Consider the following 14,326-nt stretch of genomic DNA (forward strand, 5'->3'; position numbering starts at 1 on the left):
ATGGAGGTAATAATAGTGCCTACAAAGAAGTTTGTTGTGAGGGAAAGGAAATAAGTAGTCAAGCACTTAGCCCAGTAAGTTCTCATTAAACAGTTGTTGTTGCTGTTGCTGGTATTCACTGGTGAGTAGCAAAACCATACGGTCCCTTTGGGAGGAAGGATTTAAAATAATTTAAAGAAATAATAATTAAAAATTTCAAGCAGTACATTTATGACAAACATTATAGTATTCCAAGCAGATGATAGTTTTTAAAAATTTATGCCTGTGTATATTTGGGTAGAGACAGGATTATTTGAAAAGTATTTTCAGGTTGGGCACACTGGCTCATACTTGTAACCCCTGCACTTTGGGATGCTTGAGTCCAGGAGTTTGTGACCAGCCTGGGCAACATAGGGAGACCCTGTCTCTGCATAATAATAATAATAAAATTAGCCAGGCATGGTAGTGGCATGTGCCTGTAGTCCCAGGTATTCAAGAGGCTAAGGCAGGAGGCTCACTTGAGCCCAAGAGTTTGAAGTTGCTGTGAGCTATGAATGCACTACTGCACTCAAGCCTGGGTGACACAGCAAGACCCTGTAAAAAAAAACAACAGCAAAAAACAAACCAAAATAGACAAACAAAAACTGCAAAGCTATGACTACCATACAGTGTTGGTTAGTAATCATGATAATACAAACAAAGGCTCCAAAATTATTACAGGTAAACCTATAATCACAGGTAGATAATGCCAAGCCTGAGTAAGCCCAAAGGGCAGAGGGGTGCTAGGAACTCACAAAGGAAGATCTTCTTTTGATTTTACACACAATAACCTTGTTTTATTTTGCATGTAGATTCCCCTTCCAACATTTTCTGAAGTGGTCTCAAAAACTTATTTAGGATATTGGTTTTCCTGGATCCTGTCCAAGCTTTTCCTTCTGCATTTAAGCCTTATATGAACAGAGGATTTAGACTGAAGTAGAGAGCAGACTTTCTTCTTGTTGGTTTTTTAGAGGAGGTGCTCTGGAAATCTGGGGAGAATTTGGAAGATGCTACACAGTGAAGTCTGGGATATACATTTTTGGTACCCAGTAAACTAATGTTCAGAGAATAAGGCCTTAGGAGAGCCATATATGTGAGATATTTGGAATCATCCAAACCTGTAAGCAAAGGTTAGATCCTGGTTTTTGTTTCTTGGATGTCTGCTTTATGTCTTAAAACAACAGGCAACATTTCTTGGCTCTGTGAATATGCAATTCTGTTCTTAGATTAGAGAGAAGCTTTACTCATGTGGTTTGGAAAGGCTTCCTTTCCTAGTTGTTTTCAGTGTGTGCGAAGCACTACATTTTGAAGGTCAGAGAAGTCATGACACATTATAGGTAAGCTCATCAGCTTCTTACTTCACAGTGAGTTCTGAAAGGCATGATGCATGCAGTCCAGTAAGTGATGGTCATGATGTTCTGGTTCAGAACATTTGGGTTTCCCTACAGGTGTAATCGGTATGGAGTGAGTCATTAGTCATTGCATTTTCTGGAAGAGTCAGAAGAGAAAAGGTTTAAGTGAAATGGAATACAGTGTTATAATTCACTTTTGTCACTCACAGGAGAGGATGATGGTTTGCATCAGGCTTGTTTACTGAAGAAGCTTATTATAGCCTGCTTCTTATGCTAAGTACTGGCTAAAAAAGAATAGAATGTGCCAGGCGTGGTGGCTTACACCTGTAATCCCATTACTTTGAGAGGCTGAGGCAGGTGGATCACAAGGTCAGGAGTTTGAGACCAGCCTGGTCAAGATGGTGAAACCCTGTCTCTACTAAAAATATAACCATTAGCTGGGCGTGGTGTCAGGTGCCTGTAGTCCTAGTTACTCGGGAGGCTGAGGCAGGAGAATCTCTTGAACCTGGGAGGCAGAGGTGGCAGTGAGCCACGATTGCACCATTGCACTCCAGGCTGGGGGACAGAGCGAGACTCTGTCTCAAAAAAAAAAAAAAAAAAAAAAAAAAAAAAAGTAAGAATGCACAACTTTTCCAATCTTGATTTAGATTATTTATACTAGGAATGTGTGAGGATGCCTTGAGCAAACATGTCCTTTTATATGATTAAGAAAATCTAATGTTGTAGGATATAGAGATAGTGGTAGTAAAAGGTAATGGTATAGAGCTATGTAACTAAGGAAAGATAATGTGATGGAGAAATCCTGGGTACTACGGGTGACTGAGCCAAAAAGAAAGTAGTGGAAATCTTATCCAAGTGACCAGGAGCCACACTTCCCTGGGCTGCTTAAAGGCAAAAATACATTTAGCTCACCACTGATTTGCAGTATGGGGGTGGAGGGGAGCAGTTTAAAAGATGTTGAAGATTCCCATGCAAAAGAAGGAAAGCCAACTTCCCAAGTGGTGATGGTCCAAAGGCAGAAACCTGGCACAGACACAACAGTACAAACACTATAGTATTTGCTAACGTTGTGACGCCATCTGCAATTCAAACTCCCAGTATGTATACTAGACATATTCCTCCTGTTTGAATACAAAAGCCCACTTCCTCAAAGGCTAGAGTTCTTTAAATTGAATGTTAATTCAAGGTTCAAGGATTGACCCTTCAACCAAGGCATTTCCTGGTGTTAGCCACCAGGAAAACCAATTTGGGGAAGGGTTAGTTTGACTTTTAGCTAGTATTTATCATTTCTTACCAAAACTTGTTTTCACATCTGAAGGACAACAGGATAAAAGTTGATACATTAGGGACTTGAAGTTCAGAGTATTATTAAATCATTTCCAACAAATATATATAAACAGCCTCTTCGGGGCAGGTCAGAGCTTAGCTCAAGTCACCTTCAGTTGCTGTGCCGCAGGGAGGATGCTGGTTAGACCTCCTACTCTAAGATTTCTGTTGTTCTTCTAACTTTTCTAGCTGAATATGATTCCAGTTAACGTAACAATCTCATAGCCTGGAAAGAAACTTTGCCAACCTGGGAAATCTACTTTGCTGGCCTGGGAAGTCTTCTGGTGAGCACTGAGGGGAGGGAGTGGGAGCATTGGAAAGAAGACTTGAAATTCCTTTGTGTTATCTGTAAACAGAAAGTTCTAATTCTTTGGTCTCTTCTTCCTCCTCTCCCCCAATCCTCTCTTTCATCATTTTCAATTATATATAGGAGGTTGGAAGGTTTCTCTTGTGCTCTTAACCCTAAATACCTAAATACCCTTAGTGAGGGAAACTGGGTAAGAACAGTAAAACTGGAAGGCTGTCCTACCCTGGTCTTACTCTTCCCCAATTCTCCTTTAGCTCCTCCTCCCTTTCTCTCTCTCCTCTCATAAAAGTGCTTTAGTTGAGGGCCCCCAGGATTCACCCTCCAGCTCCTACCTGCACTTCAAGCCAGACTGGGGTCTCCACTTGCAGTTGGCATGTCTGTTGGACTGGGCCACAGTATCCCACCTGGCCACTGCCCCATGCCTCCTCAGTGCATGCTGGGGCTGCCAGTCTCTCTAGCCTGGGGTTTTGGGCTGACAAGTCCCCTCTTCCTTGCTGCCCCCCCAAAGTCCCAGACACATAGGCCTCCAGGATGCTGTGTTAATGCTTGACTGGAGCCTTCCAAGATTAGAATCAGAGGGGCGTTTGGGGGTCGTTTTGGTCTTTGAGACTTCAGTCATCCCATATTCCCTCTACCCAATAGAAAGCAGAAGGGGCCTATACTCTCATTTAGCAACTTCGAGTTCCTCCTATCTATTGGCCTTTTCCCTTGGCCCAGGGGCCCAAGGCCAGAGTTTCATGAATAGGAAAGCTCCCCTGGGAGAGATGTCAAACATGCCCAACTAGATGATGGCCACGAGCAACAAAAGATCTGCGGGTGATCCTGTGGGAGTTTGATTCCCCCAGGCAGTGTGGGCAGAGCTGGGTGGGTCTTTAGATTGTGTTGAGCAATCGCAGGGTCTCGAAACTTGATTTTTAGGAGTTCAGTGACCAAGAATTTCAAGTTCTCTGTTTAGTCTTTCACTCTGGTGAATGGGTTCAGGTCTGGAGGCCTGTAATTTTTGGGTGCTGAGCCTCGAGTTCTGAGCTGAGGGTATCTAAGCTGAGAAGAGCACAGGGGTCATAGCCTTGGTAAGTCAGAGGCACAGTTCAGCCTCCATTGGCCCTTGGAGCCAGCAGTTAGTTGTCCCCCCCAGATGGTTAATCATGTTTGTGGTTTTCCCCCTTTAATAGGCCGTGAAGTCAGCAAACTCCCCACATGGTGGCTCCCTTTACTAAAGTTGAGTAGTGAATTGTACAAGGAGTCTTGGAAATTTTCAAATATTTCTCCAGATTGAACTCATTTCAGAATTCGTGTGGGAGGAAAGAGTAAGGTTTTTAATGGGGTTCACCTTTGACGTGAAGCAAGGCGGAAGACAGGAAAGCCACAGTGGGGAATAGCTTTGGGCGCTTTAGTAAGAAAGACGTCTCTGCTTGATTATCTGGTAGTGTTCACCACAGGCTCTTTGTGTGAGAGCTTGCTGCAGAGGCACAGCTGAACACGGAACACAGGCATGTAAACACTCCGACATAAATCAGTGAGCATATGTATCAGAGTAAAAGAGACATAGTCCCATGTAGATGTGGTTTGAAGCTTTATTGAAGGCAGACAATCTGAAGCACGGCCAGGAATAAACTAAGAAGAAGCAGACAGTTTTCAGTCATTTATGGCCAGGAATAAGCAAAACTTAGTTTTTTTTAAGAAGGAGGAAGTATTAAATCTCAAGTAAGAGCGGGAACAGCATTTAGAAGGAGAAACATAATATCTTGGAAAAAGCATGCAGAACTAATATAGCTTATTTAAATGTTAGATCCAAATCATAGTAACAGGAAACCCTCCCACTAAACTGGAATTTCCCCTAATTTTTGTGTAAGATCCAAATAATTAAAATGCACTCTAATGGTTATTGATGGATCTTTTCTTTCTTTCTTTCCTTCTTTCCTTCCTTCCTTCCTTCCTTCCTTCCTTCCTTCCTTCCTTCCTTCCTTCCTCTCTCTCTCTCTTTCTCTTTCTTTCTTTCTTTCTTTCTTTCTTTCTTTCTTTCTTTCTTTCTTTCTTTCTTTCTTTCTCTTTCTTTCTTTCTTTCTAAGAAATAGACCCAATTTCTCTTACTGGTGTAGAAATATATGAACCTGCTTAAACTACCCAGGAAATTGGAAGCCTCTGGGTGGATATGGTCTTCCCTTATTGCTTTCCTCTTACCACATCATTTTCAGTTAAAAAAATTTTAACTGTTTCCAGCAAAGGGATTCCTGTTAGAAACCTTCATCAAGTGAACTTGTACTGGGAACCCTCATGCTTTCCCAATCCATCTGTGTTCCCCAAACAGAGCTCAAGTTGTAAACAAAGTGGAAAAACATATTTCTCACCCCAAAATTCTTAACATTTCATTTCTTGTGGAAAACACAATTTCACAACATCAATTTTTAAAATCTGTAAGAGCCACAGAAGGTGTGAAAGTAGCCAAACAGCCAGTCTAGAGATCCAAAAGCCAGGACTAACGGGGACAGAATGCTTTTCCTCAAATCCAGGAAGGGATGGAGAGCATTCTCAGCATTAGGGCATTTATGGACACTACAAAGGGGAAAGACGTATCTGAACGATGGGGGTGATTTAGGCAATGAATCGCCACGTTAATAGCACTACTGCCAACTCTTCAAATTTAGAGGCCCTGGTGAAAAATTAAACCAGTGGCAGTTTTCAACGTTTGTAGCACCTGTGACCGAACACTTCAGCACCCGGAGTCTGGACAGCTCCGCAGGCCGCACTCCGGAGGCAGCCTGAGCTCTCATCAATCTACTCATAGCCCGACTGTCAACGGCAGCCAGACTCAGGAGAGATTTACTGAAAATCCTCCAAGACTTCCCTTTAAAAGCAAAACGACTTCCACATTTAATGGTCTATCTGAAAGAACATACGCAAGAAATTAGGAGATCTAAATTAAATTTATTAATAGGAGAGCTTGATGATGCTTAACTCCAGAGACCAGAGCTCTGATTGGTAGGGCTTGATGAAAAAGTAAAGAGAAATCGTAATTATATAGTTAAAACATAACTTTTGCCATCCTCAAAATTCTAAAATTCTTTACCCGTCCTTGAGAAATGGGTGAAATTGAAAACCATCAAAATAATTGGACTTCTTAAAATTGGATTGTATGAGTGAAAGGTGTTTATGAGAAGTCGATGACTCCGGATCTTATCATCCAAGAGGACAGCACAGAATAGTTAATATGTTCCTTGAGGGACTAGGATGCTGACGTCTTTTTCTGATACCCGATCATTACGTGACTGAAAAAAAAAAAGGAAGTCATTTCATGAATAAAAATCGGAGCGCAACAGTGAAACAAAATATTCTGTTCTTAAAGGCAACAGGCAGACAGATGTTGACAAAGAGGGCTCTCCAAAAACCATGTTGGGATAGATTTTTGCTAACTGCACAGATAAATACGGGCAGAAGGCCGGTCACCTCTGTAACCACCCGCAGCAGCTGAAGAAGCCGCAGCTTCAGAGGCAGCCAGAGAGACCTTGGAGCAGAGAAGGCGCTGTCGACCCTCACAGCTGCCTGACCAGCGGCTCCTACAAAGGCCGGCTGGCGACCGGCCCTCTCCCTTTCCTTCCTCCCCTTGTCCTCTGACTTTCCCTCTTTTCCTTAATCGCTTTCTTACTCCTCCGGGTGGACTTACGGGCCACTTTGCTCCTCCGCGCTTTACCTCCTCGCCCCCTCTTTCTTTCTTCTGTCTCTCTCTCTTCGCCCCCTTCTCTCCGTGTCACGCTCCCTCCTAGTTCTGCGCGTCTACAAACTTTTGAACAGAACACGAGCCTCGGCAAACAAGTCCTGCAGCTCCTCCTGCTGCTCCTGCTCGTTCCTGCGGCTTCTGCTCAGACACCAACGCCAGACGGTGATGCCTCTCGGGTTGTGACTCCAGCGCAGAAACTTGAAGAAGCCCTTTGCCCGCCGTCCTACTTGGCAGCACACCATCTCCTGACAGCGGTAAGAGTTGAAGGGCAAGGGAAAGAAAACCTTACCAAACCGACCGGATCACTCCACTGCTGATTCTTTCGCTGGCATCGCGTCAGGATAGTTAGCTTTCCTTCAACCAGGTCTGGCTAGTTATTGGGCGCTGGGTATATGCATATATATATATATATATATTTCTAACTATAGCAAGCAAGAAGTGGCAGGGCGCGCGCCGGCTGTCGCTAAGTGGTGTTCAATACAGGGAGCTGGGGCTTCGCTCCGTCCCTCCCCCAGCTTCGAGAGTTTTTTGGGGCTGGAGGGTAGAAGGCCAGGGACGTTCTCACAGCTGTGTGCCCTCTTTCCCATCCTGCGCAGAATGACCATGTGTAGCGGAGCGAGGATGGCCCTGCTGGTCTACGGGATAATCATGCACAGCAGCGTCTACTGCTCACCTGCCGCCGCCGGACTCCGGTTCCCCGGGATCAGGTAGGTGCTGGCTGCCCGGCCCGAGCAGGAGCTGGGGCCTCCCAGTCACAGACACTTCCTCACAGTCTCCTTCCTGCAGTCCTCTGGGTCCAGACTACTAGCATCGCCCTCTGCGCCCCCAGTGCGCCTCCGCCAGCCTTGGCTGGACAGCGGGTCCCCATTCTAGCCGGAGGGTCTGGCAGGCTCCGCGACGGCTCGTAACCCTCCCCCAGCCCTAGGCAGCTCAGGGTCCCGAGTAGAGCCAGTGAGCTTCTGGCCGCTGGAGAACCCGCCTCTCCCAACCTGGCCAGCAGGATGGGGGCAGGGCATGGCCCCTAGGTTGGTTTCTTTTACCTATTCTTAGGATGAGTTAGGAGAACGTCAGCTCTGGAGCCTGGCCGGGGGTTGAGCGTGAAGCTCCTTCGGACTTTGCTTTGTTACCGCTTGTTCTGGACTATCCGGGTGGGGCCTCTCTCTCCTTTCCACCCTTTCCCTTCATTTCATTCCAGTTCTTTCTCCTGAAGAGCTTTCTTTCAAGTGATCCGTGTTCCAACTGCATTTTGAATCCCAGGCTGTCTTGGGGGGCGTGGGGTGGGGGAGGGTGTTGGCCCGGTGTGATTGAGGAAAAGCGACTTAAGAGAGGGAAGAACAAGAACGAGACTGCGAAGGAGGGGGAAAAACAGACGCAAGGGAGGAGGAAGGGAAAGCCAGCAGGCAGGCAGGAGCGGGAGAGCAGCCCTGCCCGGCCCAGGATGGAGGAACCTTGGCTTCTTTCTTAACCCCGGGTTTCTAATGGGCAAGCGCTGCCCAGGTTCCCGGAGGCAGCCCCAGGGAGTCGCGGGCCGATGTGCCTGACTGTGGAAGAGCCCTGGGCAGGGGAGGGTCCGCACCCGCGGCGCCTGGGGCAGCGAGGAGCGCTCTTTCTGTCTGCGAAGCTGCCTTGTCCTAGCCGCGCCTAGGAACATTAGCCTTGGGGGGCCGCTGACCGTTGATTTGAACGGAGAGATGGGTTCTGGCTTCTGTATTAGGATTCCAGTATCCGGACTCGGGGCAGGGCAATATCAGAAAGACCCAGGGTTCGGGGTACCCGGGGCAGGGCTGAGACGCATCGCCGAGAAAAGGCTGGGTGCGGGGCGTGCGGAGGGATGTGCTTGCCTTGCCCTGACCTCTCCAAGGATGGAGAAAAGCGAGTGAAGTAACGAAGTACGACTCCATCCCCGCCTAGAGAGTGCTACTAGCGCTGGCTGCATTCCAAATCTCTCCAGGGGTCCAAAGCCAGAAGGATTTGTTTTAACTCATCTCTACCCGTCCTATGTCAAGAATGGAGGCTGTAGATGAGGTTGACTGCGAAGTCGCCAGGCACTCGCTGTGTATTGGTCCCCCTCCTCGTGCTCTGGGTTGAGATGGGGCCCCGCCATCGCTAACAGATTAGCGTGAATTATTCGTTTAGTTGCCTTAAAACACCCTCGTTTCACCCTCAGCTATTTTCAAATTCCCGTGTGCCTGGCACTTTCTCCGGTCGAGAGGCACCGGAGGGCGCGGACACGCCACAGTCTGAGCCGCCGCCAAACTGGCTAAGTTTAGGGGCATCTATTATTCATGTTCCTGCCAGATCCTCTCCTGCCCAAAATAGAAACCGAGGTTCTCCGTGACCTACATCTGCTCGGGGAAGGGCTCCCCTGGGCTCGGAGGCTGGGGTGGGGGAGGCTGCGGAGTTGGCCGCCGCACACCCCACCCATCCTCTCCTTTGCTTTCTGGGCCTCCCCGTTCGGGTCTTCGCGTGGGTCAGCGCCTAGTCTCGTAGGGCCTTTCTCGTGCCCGCCCGTTGCTGCTTTGTGAAGGCTCGGGAGCCAGGCGGGGAGGGGGGCGGTGCTTTTCAGTAGCCAGGTGTGCGCGATCGGCGGAGACGCCTCTGTTTCCCAGTGCTTGTTGAGGCTGTGGCTCTGCAGGACCACCCTTTACCCGCGAAAAGAGGGGGTGGGCGAGCCTCCTGGCGGGGTAGGAATGGTCGGGTGTGGTTCCCTCCTCCTTACCTCTACTCCCACCTCCAGTCCTGGGAGAAAAGACAATTCTCCGTGGAGGACTTTTATAAACTGTGAAAATCAGCGCGAGCCCCTTTCTTTGGGTCCTCGCAGAGCTGGGGAGGAACTTGTACTGACCACTCCTTCTGTCCCGGGCTACCCCTCAGGCCAGAGGAAGAGGCGTACGACGAGGACGGAAACCCGCTGCAAGACTTCTACGACTTGGAGCCGCCAGGCGCAGGGAGCCCCGCCTCCGCGCTGCGCGACGCCTCCGCATTGTACTACCCCTCCGAGAGAAGGTGAGATTCGCGCGGCCTCGCGCACACCCGCGGCTGGGCGCTCGGGACTGCGGTGACTGGAGGGGTGGTGTGGTGACCCACCGAGGATTTTTTTTTTTTTCCCCAAGAAAGTCCTCAAGCCTGTCCTCTCCCTGGCCCGATCCTATTGCAGCGACAGAAAATTAGCAGCGGGCGGGTCTATGTGGACCTGAGGGCCGCGTGGGGACCGAGGGGGCTGTGGCCCAAAGAGTGGCAGTGAGTGGCGTCAAGGAACCCACACTCCACAGCTGCCATTCCTAGAGCCAGGACTACCTCCCAATTCTAGCAGTTACTCTCGGGATCATCCCGGGAGTTACTCGCGAGTTCTGTGCCTCTGGAGGTTTCTCTGTCAGCCTCCCTGACAGTCGAGGGGGCGCGCGCCCAACAAGGGGGTCTCCAGCGGCCACCTGGCGGGCAGAATCAGTGACCCTGGGCGCACACTTTGCCTCCCCGTTAGAGATGTCGCCCACGGGATCCTTAACAAGGCCTACCGCAAAGTGCTGGACCAGCTGTCCGCCAGGAAGTACCTGCAGTCGCTTGTGGCGAAGGGCGTGGGGTAAGAGTTTGTGGAAGGATTAACCCGCGCATGGTGGGTCGCGCGCGCCGGAATGGGTGCTTGTGTGGGGTGCGCGGAGGGCGGGAGGCGCGGCTTCCACGGCCGTGCGTGCACGTGGGGCCCAGGGTGAGTCTGCGCCCCAGGGTCTGGGTGGGTACCTGCCACAGGTCGCAGGCGGAGATTTTTAAGTGGCACCTTAAATTTGCCCAGAGAGCTCTGGAAGAGGGAAAAAGGGAACGCGAGCGAGGGAGTTTGATCCGTTTTGAGTGAAAAGAAAGAGAAACCAAACCAAACCTCTTGGTCATTCAAAACCTTCAAGCTTCCGGGGAGGTTTTGCTATAATTTCCTCTAAGCACGACTTTTTTGGGGGGGGATGGGGAAAGGGGTGGTTATATTTACTGAAAGTTCAAATCGAAATAATAAATAGCCAAATCGGAACACTTAGGGAACCAAACAGTTTTGCTCACGCCAGAGAAACTGAGAGCATAGGGCTTGCATGAAGCGTATCTCAGCAGAAGGCAACATTTTAATAAAGCCCATGGGAAGACAGATTACATTTTCGCCATGAATAATTCATGCAGTGAAAAATATTGCCTACAGCCTGTCGACTTATATTATTACCACGTTTTTCAACTTGGCGTGAGGAGGGAGAGGAGTGTTCATGTTTGACTAGGAATTGTAGGATCGATGCAAACTTCAGGGCAGCAGCCAGCCTGGCATATTTAGGGCTCTCTGGTTATTTTCTCTGTACGTCGGGGGTGAGAGGAACAGTGAGGACAATTTAGTGCGAACGCACGGATGGTCAGATCTCAAGAGGCAGCATTGGGAGAGAGGTTAGGCTTAAAGCGAGTGTCGTCTGCCCGGATCTCATCCCAGGCCCTCCCTCTGCGGGGTTTCGTGCCAGGAAATCCTGGGTGGGGAGGGAGGCATTGAGGAGCTTCCATCTCAGCCCTCCCTACCGCTGCTTCCTGGCAGAGGGAGGCGGTGCGGTGGGCAGTGCGAGCCCCGGGCCCTCCCGGAAGGCTCCCGCGTGGGGTGGGGCCCGCCTGCTCCCCGCAGCGATTGAACCTGTGTCTCCCGCCCCGCCACCCTCTTCCCGACCCCTTTGCTTGCAGTGGGAGCCTAGGCGGCGGCGTGGAGGAGGACGCGGAGCCGCTCTCCAAGCGCCATTCGGATGGAATCTTCACGGACAGCTACAGTCGCTACCGGAAACAAATGGCTGTCAAGAAATACTTGGCGGCCGTCCTAGGCAAAAGGTATAAACAAAGGGTTAAAAACAAAGGACGCCGAATAGCTTATTTGTAGCGATGAGTTACCAGCTACCCTGTGTATACAGCCCTGACGCAATGAAAAGTCGTTTTCCAAACTGACTGAACAGTCATCGCTCGTGTGTTCTATCCAAACATGTATTTATGTAATGAAGTAAAGCCATTAAATGAATATTTTGATAATAATACTGTTTTTCTTTTTACAAAGCACTAGAGAATGCACAGATATACTTTGTGGACCAATTATTGATATATATTATAAATACATAAAAAGAATATATATATATAAGTATAGAGAGAAGTTCATACAAAGCGTGCACAAGGATTGAAAATTCGCCTGAGCTGTTTATGTTTTTATAAAAATAAATAGAAAAGTAGACAATCATTGTTTTGAATATTACTCCTATTTTGTAAACTGGAATTAAAAGGATAGTATTTTATCCATGACAGGCCTGAAGATATTACTACTAACCATTTGCTACTGTACATAAACAATGATGCCCTGCTCCGGAGAGATTTTGAGGTGATGATTTGGAGAATTACTGAAGGGCGTTCTTCCGCAGTGCGTCTCTGGGGCAGGCTGCTTCAATCCCAGCCTAACTCAACTAGGCACTGTCCCCCTGGTTGGGTGACAATTCCAATATTTCTGCTTTCTTTGATTCTCCTTTTATGTGTAGTTGTCTCCCTTCAGACTCTCAGCCCAGAAGAAAATTCTCCTGATAAAACAACAGCTCGATCCAAATTGTGCTTCTTCCCAGAATTCACTCCTCTCCCTGGGGGAAGAGTTGAGGAACTGCAGAAAAGGGCGACTTCGTTAGACCGCTCTTTTTTCTGTACTTCCTGAGTTGCCAGGGAATCTAATATCCCCAAATTAGGGCAATTGGAACAAAGTGAAGGACATAGAAGTATATTGGAAGAGGCAGAGCATGAGGTGGTAGGAGGAGGACCCTGGAAAGGGACTGGTTTGAGGTTGTCCCAGGTCTGGGAAGCTGAGGGCAAGTCCAGTCCCAATGGTCCTGACTTTGGGCGCTGGGTATTGGAAATGGATGCAAAGTACAATGTGTTTTTCTCCAGTGCTGTCCATGCTTCTCATCTTGTGAAATGGCCAGGATCCTCCCCTTTGAAACCTGCTCTGTAGGAGCCACCCTTTCCTTTGTGGTTTTATGGAGACCTCTCCTTCCTATCCTCCCGCACTGTTTAAGTACTGTTTATCATTTTTCATTCACTTCTCTTAAACTTGTGAATGCTTCTTTTTTTTTGTTTGATGCAGGCACTTATTGTAAATTTTAGGAACCCCTGTGTAGCTATTAATAAGTAATTATGCACTGAATATGAACCCTTTGTTTCTTGTTTATTGAGTTTGTAGGTAAAATGTATTTTTCTACATTATTGCTTATTGCTTAGTAAAATTTATTTCATAAAACCAACCTTTGTCATATTAGAATGTGTAGTGTTCACATGTTGCTCAGTTTTGCTAACTGATAAATCATTTAATCCTCTTCTTCATATGTATGAGTACTATCTTATATCTGTGGTCAAGAGTGAGGTAAGCAAGCTCCAACAGACCCTGAGAACATACCCTTGCATCCTTTCTTTGGCTAAAGAAAGCATGTCTGTTTCCTGTCAATTCTTTCAACATATAGAATAATCTTTATAAACAAAAGAACCTTCACCCAGCAACCAGATCGAGCAGCAACAGACAAACCAGCCAGCCACTCTCCCAAATTTCAGGCACAAGTTTATTTTTTATTTTTTGAAAAAAGAAGAAGAAGAAGAAGAAGAAAAAAAAAAAAAAGAACAAGGAAAGATTAAACGTTAGCTTGTAAAGTTTAAAGGACCTTTCCGTTTCCTTTACGGATTTGATCAGTATGAAGTTATAAATCAAAGAAAACAGAATTGGATTTGCATTCCCAGGTGGGATGGATGCTGCCAGGAGATCACATTGCAAATAGTGAAAACAGAGGCATTCGATTTATGCCTGAGTCCTGTGTATAGGATCAATCTTCCTTTAATTCTGCAGTCTCCTCAGGCAATGTGACACGGGATGCAGTTTGCAGCTTTAGTGCCTTTCTTCGCCTTTTAAATTGCCACGAATCACAGATGGCTATTTAGTGGCCCTACAATGCTGCAACACATCAGCTTGCATTTTAGTCTTAATTATTTGTTTCTTGGATAATGGGCAGAGTTTTCTGTATTTGTGTCAGCTGTTAGTGGTGAAATAGGGCTCTAGTTAACCTTTTATTTATGAAGTCTAATTTAGTGTTCCCGTGGCTAGTTGCAAGCATTTTACAGTGATCACCCAGTTTAATCTTTTGTATACTTTTTAGAAATGCCAAGAGCCTTACTAAACTGAAGCAGATTTATGATATAGTGATAATTTAGGTAGATATTAGTCTTGAAGCTCTTATTTTGTGTGCAACTGATTATAAAAACACCTTAACCAAGTATTATTACACACATGATATCTATAACTAGGACTTTGATAACTGTTATATAAAGTGTGTAAAATTTGTATGAATAAATTTTTGTAAACAATGCAACTTGGTCTAATGTTTGGGAAAAAAGACATTCAGGAAATAACTACTTTTAAATCTCTTAAAGTATTATATTTCTTTAGCAACCATAAGATTTTTTTATGTCTGGAATATACATCTATCTAAGCATCCTTGTATTTTCATGAACTGTGCTTTAATACTTGATGGGCTGCTGGATTCTGCTAAAAATTTAAAGTAGCTTCTCAGATGGAGATGCCTAAGAAGG

At 46.9% G+C, this 14,326-nt stretch overlaps 1 protein-coding gene across 1 annotated transcript; it reads left to right on the forward strand.

Annotated features, from left to right (window-relative positions):
• Positions 1 to 6,361: 6,361 nt before the first annotated feature.
• ADCYAP1 (adenylate cyclase activating polypeptide 1) lies at positions 6,362 to 14,106 on the forward strand. Its single transcript, XM_017873558.1, is given in 6 exon segments — positions 6,362 to 6,477; positions 6,681 to 6,986; positions 7,315 to 7,425; positions 9,593 to 9,724; positions 10,200 to 10,298; positions 11,414 to 14,106. Coding segments are annotated over 6 exon segments (954 nt in total). The 3' UTR covers positions 11,604 to 14,106.
• The last annotated feature ends 220 nt before the right edge of the window (positions 14,107 to 14,326 follow it).

This window comes from Rhinopithecus bieti, unplaced genomic scaffold (genome assembly GCF_001698545.2).
Source record: "Rhinopithecus bieti isolate Rb0 unplaced genomic scaffold, ASM169854v2 scaffold_6946, whole genome shotgun sequence".
Classification (NCBI taxonomy): Eukaryota; Metazoa; Chordata; class Mammalia; order Primates; family Cercopithecidae; genus Rhinopithecus; species Rhinopithecus bieti.